This window comes from Canis aureus, chromosome 19 (genome assembly GCF_053574225.1).
Source record: "Canis aureus isolate CA01 chromosome 19, VMU_Caureus_v.1.0, whole genome shotgun sequence".
Taxonomy (NCBI): Eukaryota; Metazoa; Chordata; class Mammalia; order Carnivora; family Canidae; genus Canis; species Canis aureus.
The window spans coordinates 10,115,107-10,127,826 of NC_135629.1; the positions used below are offsets into that span (position 1 = coordinate 10,115,107).

A 12,720-nucleotide genomic window follows, 5' to 3' on the forward strand; every position below is an offset into this window, starting at 1 on the left:
AGCCCTACTGTCCCTTAGGATCTTACCTGACTCACGCAGGGCAGCCCAGCCCATGGGGTAGTAGCAGAGCCCTGGGTGGAGTAGGTGTCAGGAGAATAGTATTTCCTTCTCCCCTTCCCCCGTGCACCCCATGAGAGTGCTCCTGCCTCCCTGAGGCACCTCCTGCCCGGGAATTGGAGCCCTCCAGTGATTGTTTCCATTCACTGTTCCTTTCATTGGCTTCTGTTAGGCAGTTGCTTTCTTACCACAAACCCCTGCCTTGAAATTAACTAGTCTCACTTAATGAGCTCACCTGAAAGCTCTTAGTAAACCCTCAAGGGCTGCACAAATCTAGACCATGACTGAGAGGCCACATCTTGCCTTTGGCATAGAAAGACCCCCAGTTCCCATCTGGTGTTGCCGGGTGCAAGCCTGTTTCCCCAACTGCTGATAGGGACATTAGTGATGGCCCCTGGTCCCGGCTTGCACAGGTGATGAGAGCACTGGGAAACCACAGGCACTGGCTGTCCTTTTGCAGGTGTGCCAGGTCAGTGCACAGCAACCCGTCCAGACGGAATTGCTCATGCGGTACCACCAGCTGCAGTCCAGACTGGCCACTCTCAAGATAGAGAATGAGGAGGTGAGTGGGTCCCTCTGCCCCACAACAAATTTCCTTATGAAGGCCCCGCTGGTGCTGGAACTCTGGCTGTGGAACACTTAAGAAATTAGTGTTCATCTGTAAAATGGAATATTACATGACTGGGGGTGCCTGGGTGGCTCAGTGGGTTAAGCATCTGACTGCTGCTTTCAGCTCAGGTCATGATCTCATGGGTCGTGAGGTGGGACCCTGCATTGGGCCCCATGCTGGGCGTGAAGCCTGCTGAAGATGCTCTTTCTCCCTCTTAAACTGCCCCTCCCCCACTCTCACCCTCTCTGCCTCTTTCTCTAAAGTAAATAATTTTTTTTAAAGATGGATTATTACATGACCATTAAAACTGGGCACACCAAGAATCTTCAATGGCTTGGGTGGGGGATGCTCATAAGATGTTAAAGAAAAACAAACGAGAAATAGAACTCTGTTCAGTATTCTCTTAAGTATGGTAAACTAGAGCAGAGTTCTATTTCACAGTGTGTATCTGTGTTTATTCACGAGAAAAAAGCCTGGAAGGAAATACTTTGAAATGTTAATTGTGGTTATAGCTGGGTAGAGGAATTACAGGTGATTTGTTTTCTTCTTATGCTTTTCTCTATTATCTGCATTAAGTTTATGTTACTTTTTATCATCAAAGAGAGTTATAGGTATTTTAAAATACACAGTGAAATAACCCAGGGCACACTGAATGTGTCATGGATTCTGAGCTCCGAGGAACTACCTACCGCCTTTACGCCTCCCATAAAGCGGTGACAGGATCACCACTGGGAGTATGCAAATGGAAGCACCAACTGTGGTGGTTTTATTTTGATGTGGACTGAGGAAGCCAAATGGGAAACATCCTATTCCAGCCTGGATACCTCCATGCGGGGAAGAGGTCGATCAACCGAAGGCTCCTGGACAAAGGACACCAGGATGTGGGGAATGTTACCTAAAATCTTGGGCAGGTTTATCTGAGGTTTAACTGAGGAGTGCAGTCATAGCTGGAGATGGGGAGTCATGGTCCCCATCTTCATATCTCAAGAGCACTGTCCTGGGCAGAGAGGGCTGGTTTGCTCTGTGTCTCCACAAAGGACAGAACTAGGAGAGACATAAGACAGATTGTCACTCAGGATAATAATGAATCAAAGCTGTCCCTGGGGGGAGATTATACAGAAATGAATTATGTATTTATTTTGCACACCTGAGGAGAGAGAGGAGCTGAAAAAAGTGTTTGTGTCCTACATCCTCCCCCGAAGCTTCTTCAGTTGTTTACATCAAACAGTCTATGTGCAACAATGTTGATGGGGTCTAAATTGGAAATTAGGGCCCCAGAGAGAATGAGGCAAATGTTCCTCTGTATAGGCCGTTTATAGCTATGGAAATGCTTAAATTTTTTTTTAAAGAATGAATTATTTAAAAAAAATTTTTTATTTATTCACGAGAGACACATGGAGAGAGGCAGAAACATAGGCAGAAGGAGAAGCAGGCTCCTCACAGGGAGCCCGATGCAGGACTTGACCCCAGACCCTGGGATCACGCCCTGAGCCAAAGGCAGACACTCAACCACTGAGCCACCCAGGCATCCTGGAAATGCTTAATTTTGAACCTGAACTTCTGTTAGGCTGTCTTAGAAAAAAACTGATCTGTTCATTTATACATTCAACAAATATTCATTCAACCAATATTTATTCAAGTATTTATTTATTCAAGCACCTATTATGCTGTAAATACTGTGCTAGATGCAGAGTAAAATGAGTGAACAAGACACCCTAGTACCTCCTCTCATGGAGATTATGTTCTAGTGAGGAAAAATAGATAAGACATGAAAGCAAAGCAACTAACAAATGAATGAGTATGCAAAATATCAAATGATGATGTGCTCTAAGGAAGAGTAGTCAGAGGCCTCTGATGTCACCAGGAGGTGATATTTGAGTTGAGATCTGAGTAACAAGAAAGACTTCAAGTGACAATAATTTAACAACAAATATAGAGGCAATTTCTCCCCTGTTTTTTTTAATGTTTTATTTATTTATTCATGAAAGACACAGGTAGAGAGAGAGTCAGAGACACAGGCAGAGCGAGAAGCAGGCTCCATGCAGGGAGCCCGACGTGGGACTCAATCCCGGGACCCCGGGGTCACGCCCTGGGCCGAAGGCAGCGCTAAACCGCTGAGCCACCCAGGCTGCCCTCTCCCCTGTTTTTGGAGTGATCCTCCATCACAGTATAGGGCACAAGTCAGTGAAGGGATGTTGTGAGGTCAGGGCTCCTGCACTCTGCCCATATAGCCTTCCCTGGGTCCCACTTGACTTCAGGAGAGAAGTTGGAGTCCTGGAGGACTGGTTCAGCATATGTCTTCCTCAAGTTCTCTTTTCTCAGTCAGCCTTTCGATAAGTCAGGAGCAGATGGCCAGAAAGTCTGTCCACTGAGGATGGCCCCTCATCCTACCAAGATTTTGTCCCCTCTTCCCTCTGGATGAGCATTGAGAGCTATTTCTAATGTTATCCTTCTTCAAGAGACCTGCCTCCCACTGAAGGGGCTAGTTTGGGGCTTATATGATCACGAAAAGAGAAACAAACCTAGAAACCCAGGTTCCTTGTTTGTCACAACATTCTCCAAGGTTCTCTTCAGCAGAAGCAATTCAATAAAATGACTTTATATTGGGCAACACGGATTCTCACCCCAGCCAGCTCACTGGCCTCACTTCCCACATTAGTGTAATGAGAATGATCATCTTTATCCTGCCCACCTTTCAGAGGCTTTACATAGAAGAAATAAAGTGGGGGAAAAGGACTTGAGGTGTCAGAGGTGTTCTGAGGCTGAAGGGTTTTTATTGACATGCTGTTTCTCCAGGTTAGAAAAACCCTGGATGCCACCATGCAGACCTTACAGGACATGCTGACTGTGGAGGACTTCGATGTCTCTGACGCCTTCCAACACAGTCGATCTACAGAGTCTGTGAAGTCAGCTGCCTCTGAGACCTATATGAGCAAAATCAACATCGCCAAAAGGAGAGCCAACCAGCAGGAAACAGAAATGTTTTATTTTACAGTAAGTGGCCTCTTGAACCCAGAACCCACTGCTGACCTGCTGGCAGTGACTTTTGGGGAGCAGCCCAAGCTAGTGGAAGCCAGCAAAACCATGTGAGTCAATTAGAGCTAAAATTTTCCCGACATGCTTCTCAAATTAGGTAAATTGCCTGGCTTGGCTTTGTAAAATGCAAAAAAATGAATGACCAGTGGGGAGCATCAGCATTGATTCTGGATTGATGGTTATTGCAACTAACATAGGAAAAAAACCAGAGAGTTGTGTTCAGTAACATGTGAAGAAAATGGTGAATGGAACCTATGGGCAAGCCCTTAGGTAACAGCCATAAAGTTAAGTGTATGGTTGTCGTGTTGAGGTGTTTTAATTTGGGGTGTGGGCTTTGGAAACCATGTCCTGGGTAGTCTATGCAAATTACTGGTGAGTTGTAAGCCCTTCATGGAAAATCCCAGATCACTTCCTTTCTATTCAGTTGGTGCGGGGAAGAACAAGAATAAAGGGCATTGGGGCTTTAGTTCAACATGGGTTTAGTATACATAGAATTTGGGAGTTGTAAGGGACCTCAGATCTGATGCTTGATCTCATTCAGTCATATCCCTCCCAAGAAGTCATCCAGTCTCTGCTTGAATAGCCCCAGGATGAAAAGTTCCCTCCATCTCCAAATAGCCCTTTTGTTTTGGCCTGTGACTGGCTGTAGATATTATAATGTTTTCCCTCCTCTCTATTATCTTCAAAAATCTGTTTCACTAGGATCTCTGGTCATTGATCTTGATCCTGTTCTCTGAGGCAACCCAGAGAGATTAATGCCACAAAACAGTCTTTGGCTTGCTGGTAGGGAACTGGGTTTTGATGTCTCCAGGCTAAATATACCTGATTTTGTAAATCCTGCCTCATAAGCTTTCATTTTGAGTGGCCTCAGCATCCTAGGCTCTTTCCCGAACATATTCCTCTTGTTGATGCCTGTTCTAAAGTCAACAGCAGTCTAACCAGCACAGAATAGAACTAAACTTCCAACTCCTTCCTCCCTAATGCTTTTCATATGTCCTGAGATCATATTCTTTTTGATTTGTTTTTATTTTTATTTTAAAAATTTTAATTCCAGTATAGTTAACATACAGCATTATATTCGTTTCAGGTGTACAAGATAGTGATTCAACAATTCTATACATTACTCAGTGCTCATCATGCTAAGTGGACTCTTAATCCCCTTTATCTGTTTCATTCATTCCCCCATGCTGCCTCCCCTCTGGTAACCATCTGTTTGTACTCAAGAGTCTAGCTTTTGGGTTGTCTCTTTTCTTTGTTCCTTTGTTTTGTTTCTTAAATTCCACATATGAATGAAATCGTACGGTACTTGTCTTTCTCTGACTGATTTATTTCACTTAGCATTATACCCTTTAGATCTATCCATGCTGTTGCAAATGGCAAGATTTCATTCTTTTTTATGGCTGAGTAATATTCCACTGTGTTTGTGCGCGCATGTGCAGGTGTGTGCGTGTATACATACCACGCCTTCTTTATCCATCCATCTATCAGTGGGCATTGGGCTGCTTCCATAATTTGGCTGTTGTAAATAATGCTGCAATAAAATAGGAGTGTATATGTCTTTTCAAATTAGTGTTTTTTTTTTTTTTTTTTTTTTGGCTAAATAATCAGTAGTGGAATTACTGGATCATGTGGTAATGCTATTTTTAATTTTTTTGAGTCACTGTCTACCACAGTGACTGCATTGGTTTGCATTCCCACCAAGAGTGCAAGAGGGTTTTTCTCCACATCTTTGCCAACACTAGTTGTTTCTTATGTTTTTTATTCTAACTGTTCTGTGAGGTATGAGGTAATATCTCATTGTGATTTTGATTTGCATTTCCCTGAAGATGAGTGATGGTGAGCCATCTTTTCATGTGTCTGTTGGCCATCTGGATGCCTTCTTTGGAGAAATGACTGCTCATGTCTTCTGCTTGTTTTTTAAATGGATTATTATTTTTTTTTATCTTGAGTTGAAGTTCTTTATATATTTTGGATAGTGACCTTTTCTCAAATATGTCATTTGCAAATATCCTTTCCCATTCACTAGGTTGCCTTTTACATTTTGTTGGTTGTTTCCTTTGCTGTGAAGAAAGCTTTTCATTTTGATGTAGTCTCAATAGTTTATTTTTGTTTTGTTTCCCTTGTCTCAGGAGACACACCAAGAAAAATGTTGCTACAGCTGATGTTAGAGATATTACTGCCCATCTCTCTTCTAGGATTTTTATGGTTTCAAGTCTACATCTAGGTCCTTAATCCATTTTGAGTTTATTTTTTGTGTATGGTGAAGAAAGTGATCCAGTTTCATTCTTTTGCATGTAGCTGTCCAGTTTTCCCAACACCATTTGTTGTAGAGACTGTCTTTTCCCCATTGCATATTGTCTTCTTTATTGTAGATTAATTGACCATATAATTATGGGTTTATTTCTGGGCTCTCTATTCTGTTCCATTGATCTATATTCTGTTTTGGTACCAGGACCATGCAATTTTGATTACTACAGCTTTGTAGTATATCTTGAAATATGGGGTTATGATAGCTTCAGTTTTGTTCTTTTTTTTTCCAGATTACTTTGGCTATTTGAGACCTTTTGTGATTCCATACAAATTTTAGGATTATTTGTCTTAGTTCTGTGAAAAATATTGTTGGTATTTTGGTAGGGATTGCATTAAATATGTAGATTGCTTTGAGTAGTATGGAATTTTAGCAATATTAATTCTTCCAATCTAAGAGCATGGAATATCTTTACCTTTGTATTCAGTTTCTTTAATCAGCGTTTTGTAGTTTTCAGAGTATAGGTCTTTCACTTCCTTGGTTAAATTTACTCCTATATATTTTATTTTTGGTGCAATTATAAATGAGGTTGTGTTTTTAATTTCTCTACTACTTCACTATTAATGTATAGGAATGCAATAGATTTCTGTATATTGATTTTCTATCCTGTAACCTTTATGATTTAATTTCTCAGTTCTAATAGTTTTTTGGTAGAGGCTTTAGGGTTTTCTATGTATAGTATCATGTCATCTGCAAATAGTGAAAGTTTTACTTTTTCCTTACCAATTTGGATGCCTTTATTTCTTTTTGTTGTCTGATTGCTGTGGTTAGGACTTCCAGTACTATGTTGAATAAAAGTGGTGAAAGTGGACATCCTTGTCGTGTTCCTGATCTTATGGGAAAAGCTCTGTTTTTCACCATTGACTATGATATTAACTGTGGGTTTTTCATTTATAGCCTTCAATATATTGAGGTATATTCCCTCTAAACCTACTTTGACAAGGGTTTTAATCATGATTGGTTGTTGTACTTTGTCAAATGCTTTTTCTTCATCCATAGCTTTTATCCTTTCTCTGTTGATGTATTGTGTTGACTGATTTGTGAATATTGAACCACCCTTGCATCCCAGGAATAAATCCCACTTGATTGTGGTGAATGATTTTTTTAATGTGTGATTGGATTTGGTTTGCTAATATTTTGTTGAGAATTTTTGCATCTATGTTCATCAGAGATATTAGCCTGTAGTTCTCTCTTTTTGTAGTATCTTTAAAAAAAAAAAAAAAAACAACTATTTATTTATTCATGAGAGACGCAGAGACACAGGCAGAGACAAAGGCTCTCCATGCTGAGAGCCCGATGTGAGACTAGATCCAGGGTCTCCAGAATCACACCCTGGACCTACGGCAGGCGCTAAACCGCTGAGTCACCCAGGGATCCCTCTTTTTGTAATATCTTTATCTGATTTTGGTATCAAGGCAATGTTGGCCTCATAGAATGAATCTAGAAGCTTTTCTTCCTCTTCCACTTTTTGGAATGGTTTAAGAATAGGTATTAACTCCCAATGAACAAAAGTCCAGGGGCAGATGACTTCACAGGTGAATTTTACCAAACTTTTAAAGAAGAGTTAATGCCTATTCTTCTCAAACTATTCTAGCTTATTCAGTTTGTTGGCGTGTAATTTTTCATAATATTCTTTTTTAACTAAAATTACATATTTAGTATACACACACACACATATGTATCTATATTTAAAGTTGCTATCAGTTAAATCTTTATTCCCTACATACTGTCATTAAACCAGGTTACCTTCCTCCTAAAGGTGATGTCTTGGGTAGGTCTTATGTTTGTTACCAATTACCAATTACCAATTACCAACTAAATCCTCTTGAAGGATTTAGTTCGTGGCTCCAGACTGTCAAGGTCTTGTTCCAGTTGTTCAACATATGTGCTGTCTCTTCAGACCTAAACCTTATGTTGTCTGCAGGTTCAGTGAGTGTGGCTTTCACACCTTCAAGTTTGTCAATAAAAAAAAAAAAACTAGGGGGTATGCCAGAGCCAAGGCCAAACATAGAGCTATTTAAAACATGCCATGGCTGAAATTGATCCGCTGATCAGAACTTTTAGATTGTGGTCATTTAGTCACAGACCCACCCAGTTCTGACATCCGGCTCCAACTTGTGATAGGCCTTGTTCAATCCCTTGTTGAAAACATGTATAGCATTTCCTTGGTCATCACTGTTTGACTTTGTTGTTTTCAAGAAAGATAATAAAACTAGTCTTAGTGAATGAGCCTGTGCCAATTTCTGGGGTTCTCCACTTCCACTCAAGACCTACTGTGTTTACAAAGAAAATTTTATGTGTTACAGAGATTAAGGAGCGCATATGAATATTAATGAATATTAATTCACTTTAATTCATGTTGGCAGCAGAAACAAAGAAATCTGGGTGGTAGAAGCAGAGAAGGGGGTCTATCCTGCTGGAAATTAAAAGACAGAATTCACCAATGTTGATGATTAAGGGTCATGGATGTTATATTTTAATTTTAATATTTAATCTAGCAACCTGGTTGGCTAGTACATCTCATAACTTGATGTTGTGACATTGTTTTAGGCATTTTATTTTATTTTAAAGATTTATTTATATATTTATTCATTTATTTATTCATTCATTCATTCATTTATTCATTCATGATACACATAGAGAGGAAGAGACACAGGCAGAGAGAGAAGCAGGCTCCATGCCAGGAGCCCGATGTGGGACTCGATCCTGGGACTCCAGGACTGCGCCTGGGCCAAAGGCAGGCGCCAAACCGCTGAGCCACCCAGGGGTCCCCTGTTTTAGGCATTTTAAAGGACATAATATTCCTTTTAATGCAAACATCAATACAATTTGATGGCATTCTTTCCATGGTGGGTCATATTTGAAGCCTGGATGAAGCTTGGAAAAAGTAGGCAGAACCCTGGGGTATAACTTCCACTAACCAGTAAATAACCCACCGAGATGTGAATTATTTGTTTGGGTTAGAGCTTCAACTATCAGGAGCAGCAGGGCATGATGGGGAAAATACCTGCTTATACCTCAGCTGTGCTTCTTATGGTGAATTTTTAAACATGTGATAAGAGCAGAGGGTGTTGGAAGCATCCACAGAGAGCCTAGAGAAGAGCAGTTATCACACTGAAGTATGCATTCGAATCATGTAGTAAGCTTGTTAAAAACATAGATTCCCAGCATACCACCCACCCAGAGGTGGGCCCTGGAAATTATCTGAATCGGTCTGGTATCTTCTTCAGGTATGAAATTAGTGACTGCCAGTATTCTTGAGGAGGAATCTGCATTTTGACCCTCTCCCCAGCCAGGTTGGAGGCCGCACCACACTTGGAGAAAGCTGAGTCTACTGTCATTTTACCCTGAGGAGGGCAGGGAGTAATCTGCTCAAGGTGTATACCAAGTAGCCACAGCTCTGAGCTTCTGTCTCCTTCTGACTAGAATGGGAATGACAACGCCCCCCCCCCCCCCAACTTTTGCTATCCAGAATTGTGATGAGGACCAAAGGTATAAGCCTGAAAACTGCCAAGTGTTCTGCAGGTGCAAGAAGGAGTACTTATTAATAAGACTAGGTCCTAGGACCCAAGAAGGATTATGGCTGAGGAGAGAGGACACACCACCTCCTGCCAGCCCTGCTATTCCAGAAACCTATCAAGTTGGGGCCAGGGTGGGATGATCCCAATCTGATCTGTTCACATGTCAGCCCCCATCCTATGGGCCTTTACCCTACAACTGTCTTCAGTGCGACAATGGTGATTTTCCAGATGTTCCTTTACAGGTCATACTGGGCTGTCTCAAGCCTCTATGGTTCACTTGTTTGCTCCTCTGCACCCCTTTCTGAGCATTCTGGCTTGGGCAATAAACTGGATTTCTTTGTGAGAAACTAGCTGGCAACTATGGGGCAATCATACCATCCTGTGCCTTCATTTTCAGGGCATTTGCAATTGCTGTTGCATCTGCTGAGAATGTTCCTTCCCCCATGTACCCATGTGTACCCACATGGCCCTTTCCTCTGCTTCTTCAGGCCTACATTCCCAGGGCAACTTTGCAGTGAGGGCTGCCCTGGTTCATAGGCCCCCATTCCTGCCTTATCTTTATTCCTAGCATTCACCAGCAGCTGACTAATTGTGTATTTCCCTTTCTTTATTAGCTGTCCTCTCTTCTGTGTCAGCCCCTACAAGGTCAGGGCTTCGGCACACTTTCTCAGCACTGGCTATATATGCCAGGCACAGCTATAAGCACCGGGGAGCCCAAAACAAATTGGCTGTGGACCCCACCAATAGTGGCTCACAGTCTAGCAAAACACGCCCCAGTTGAGGGGGCTCTGGGCCTGTGTTTGGGTGATACGGTGTGGGCAAGGAAAGCTGGTACTTGTGTGTAGGTGTGGTTGAGATCCCGCTGAATTTGGGCACAGGTGGATGAGTTTCTGTTCTGGTGGGTCCTGTCCCCATGTACCACTCTGAAGTGCATTGTGCTTGACAAGGTCCCTGAACTAGAGGCAACCTTCAGGTCCCAGGGCCCCTGGGCAAATCAGTTCCCTATGCTAGCCTCACCTGTGTCATCTATAAAAAGAAGAAAATTGTATCCCCCAATGCAGTTCAGGTTATTTTAATAGGAATGTCTTTAGGGACCTGCATAGCCTTTCCTCCTTCAGAGTGGGGCCAGATGAAAAGAAAGGCTCGATAGGAGGCTCCTCTGTGACACATCTGATAAAGCACTCTTGCCTCTGCTGGGTGCCCCCAGAGATGATTCCTATTTTTATTGCCTGTGGCCCAGAAGCACAGTGGAGCCTGATGACTAACGAAGCCATCTGCTAGGGACCCCCACAGTCCTCACCTGACAAAAGCACCTTTCACTGCTCACATTCCCCATGAGCTTTCATTATATTTCCGCAAAGTGGCCTGAAATTCATAGGCCGGAGAACCATGCTTGGCAGAGCTGGGGGCTGATGGAGAAGAGCAGAGGAGCAGGTCAGAGGCCCCTCTTCTCCCCATGCTGGAGTCCTGGAGGGTGACGTGATCTCCCTTTGACCTCCCCAGCACAGAGGTTGGTTCCAGAGGCAGAGACCGTGTGACTTGGCCCTACTGTCTGTAATGCCCCTGTGCTTTGTGTCTTACAGAAATTTAAAGAATATGTGAACGGCAGTAACCTCATCACTAAGCTACAGGCCAAGCATGACTTACTCAAGCAGACCCTGGGTGAAGGTGAGTTGGTTGGGCGGTGGAGGCTGTGAGGAGGGGTGCTTGTTTTGTTGCGGTCCTTTAAGACATTTCAGCCTTTAACATGGGGCATGTGGCAGAATGAGGCCTGGTACCAGAGTCAGCTGGCAGGATGGGGCAGGCTGGTATAGATGCCGAAAGGGGTGTAGTCTGGCTGCAGAAAACACGAGGCAACCAGAAGTATTAGTTTGGGTTTTCGGGGAGGATCCAAGGCAAAGTGATGAAAAGGGTCCCCAGTGGGAAGGGAGTGGGAATCCAGGAGCACAGAGGTTTGCACTGATGCTCATCAGCAGATATTGTTTGCCAGGAATACTAGTGGAGTGCCTGGCCGGAGTCTAGGTCCAAAAAATAAAAATTCATATATGTAAGCAAAAGTTTGATCCTTGAGAGTTGTGGGGAGTAGATTTAAAATTACCCAAAGGCCTCTGGTGCCAATTGGAATAAAATCCCAGTGCTCTCATGGTACATGAAGCCTTACATCATTTGACCTCTGCCTGTTTCTCTGACCTCATTAATCATTGCTCCAGCCATACTAAGCTTTCTGCCATTCAAAACTTATTGAGCTTGTTCCTGCCCCTGGGCCTTTGCATCTGCTGTTCTCTCTGACTGGAATGTCATTACCCCAGATCTCACTGTGGGTGGCTCCTTATCCTTTAGATGTCACTTCCTCAGTGAGACTCTTCTTACCCCCCAACCTTAAGAAATCACCACCTCTGTCCCAAAACTCTCTCTGTTTGATTTTCTTCATCTCACTCATCACCATCCTTTTAATTATTTGTTCATTTGCTTATTACCTTTGGTCACACCTCCACCCCAACAGTATCATATCTTCAATCTTCAATAAATTTTCTTGTTTACTTTGTTCACCACTTTATCTCCAGTGCCTAGAACAGTGCCTGGCTCACAGTAGGGACTCAGTTAACAGTCACTGAATGGAAAGGTCATCAGGACATGCACTAGGCTCCAAGTCAGGGATGGTCTGCAGCAAATCCTGGTGGACCTAGAAACTGGTGTGCGGCTCAGGTATGCGGAGAGGAACTGACCTGGGGTTTCTGAAGTTGCTCGGTGCTACTTGGAGCTCCACATCCAGATATATTCTTATATTCTGTTGGAGAGGGCTGTTGGCTGAACAACGTGCTCTACCTAAAGGAAAAACAGCATGGGGTCTGGGAAATAGGGGACCCCAACATGAGAGAGATGGAGGGAATTTCCAAGGTGATGATACTAGTAGATCTCAAGATGACAGCTTGAGATCAACCGGGTTTTTCAGAGAAGGAGGAATGTGACTGATGAGAATCAGAGCGGGGCATGGGGCTGGCCCTCATTGGCCAGTGGAGGCTTGCCACCCACAACATGTCCTTGTCCCCCTACTGAATCACTCTCTTCTCCAGATGGGTGCGCATTCTAGTGGCTCTGCTCTGGCCACCGAGTCTTCTCTGACACTGTCCAGTCGGCACCAATCAAGTGGGTAGCTAGGATCTGCGATGCTTGGCCTTTGTGAGCCC

At 43.2% G+C, this 12,720-nt stretch overlaps 1 protein-coding gene across 6 annotated transcripts in view; it reads left to right on the top strand.

The window, feature by feature from the left end:
• The window catches only part of SRGAP3 (SLIT-ROBO Rho GTPase activating protein 3), a 252,413-nt gene that overhangs the window by 181,735 nt on the left and 57,958 nt on the right, over window positions 1-12,720 (top strand). For all 6 annotated transcript variants that reach the window (XR_013357452.1, XM_077857962.1, XM_077857963.1 and 3 more), the window contains exons 8-10: window positions 518-619; window positions 3,464-3,661; window positions 11,116-11,200. Coding sequence is in view for 5 of the 6 variants with exons in the window: in XM_077857962.1 (XP_077714088.1) it covers window positions 518-619; window positions 3,464-3,661; window positions 11,116-11,200 (385 nt within the window). In the remaining variant the exon portion in view is untranslated. The remainder of the gene's footprint in view (window positions 1-517; window positions 620-3,463; window positions 3,662-11,115; window positions 11,201-12,720) is intronic.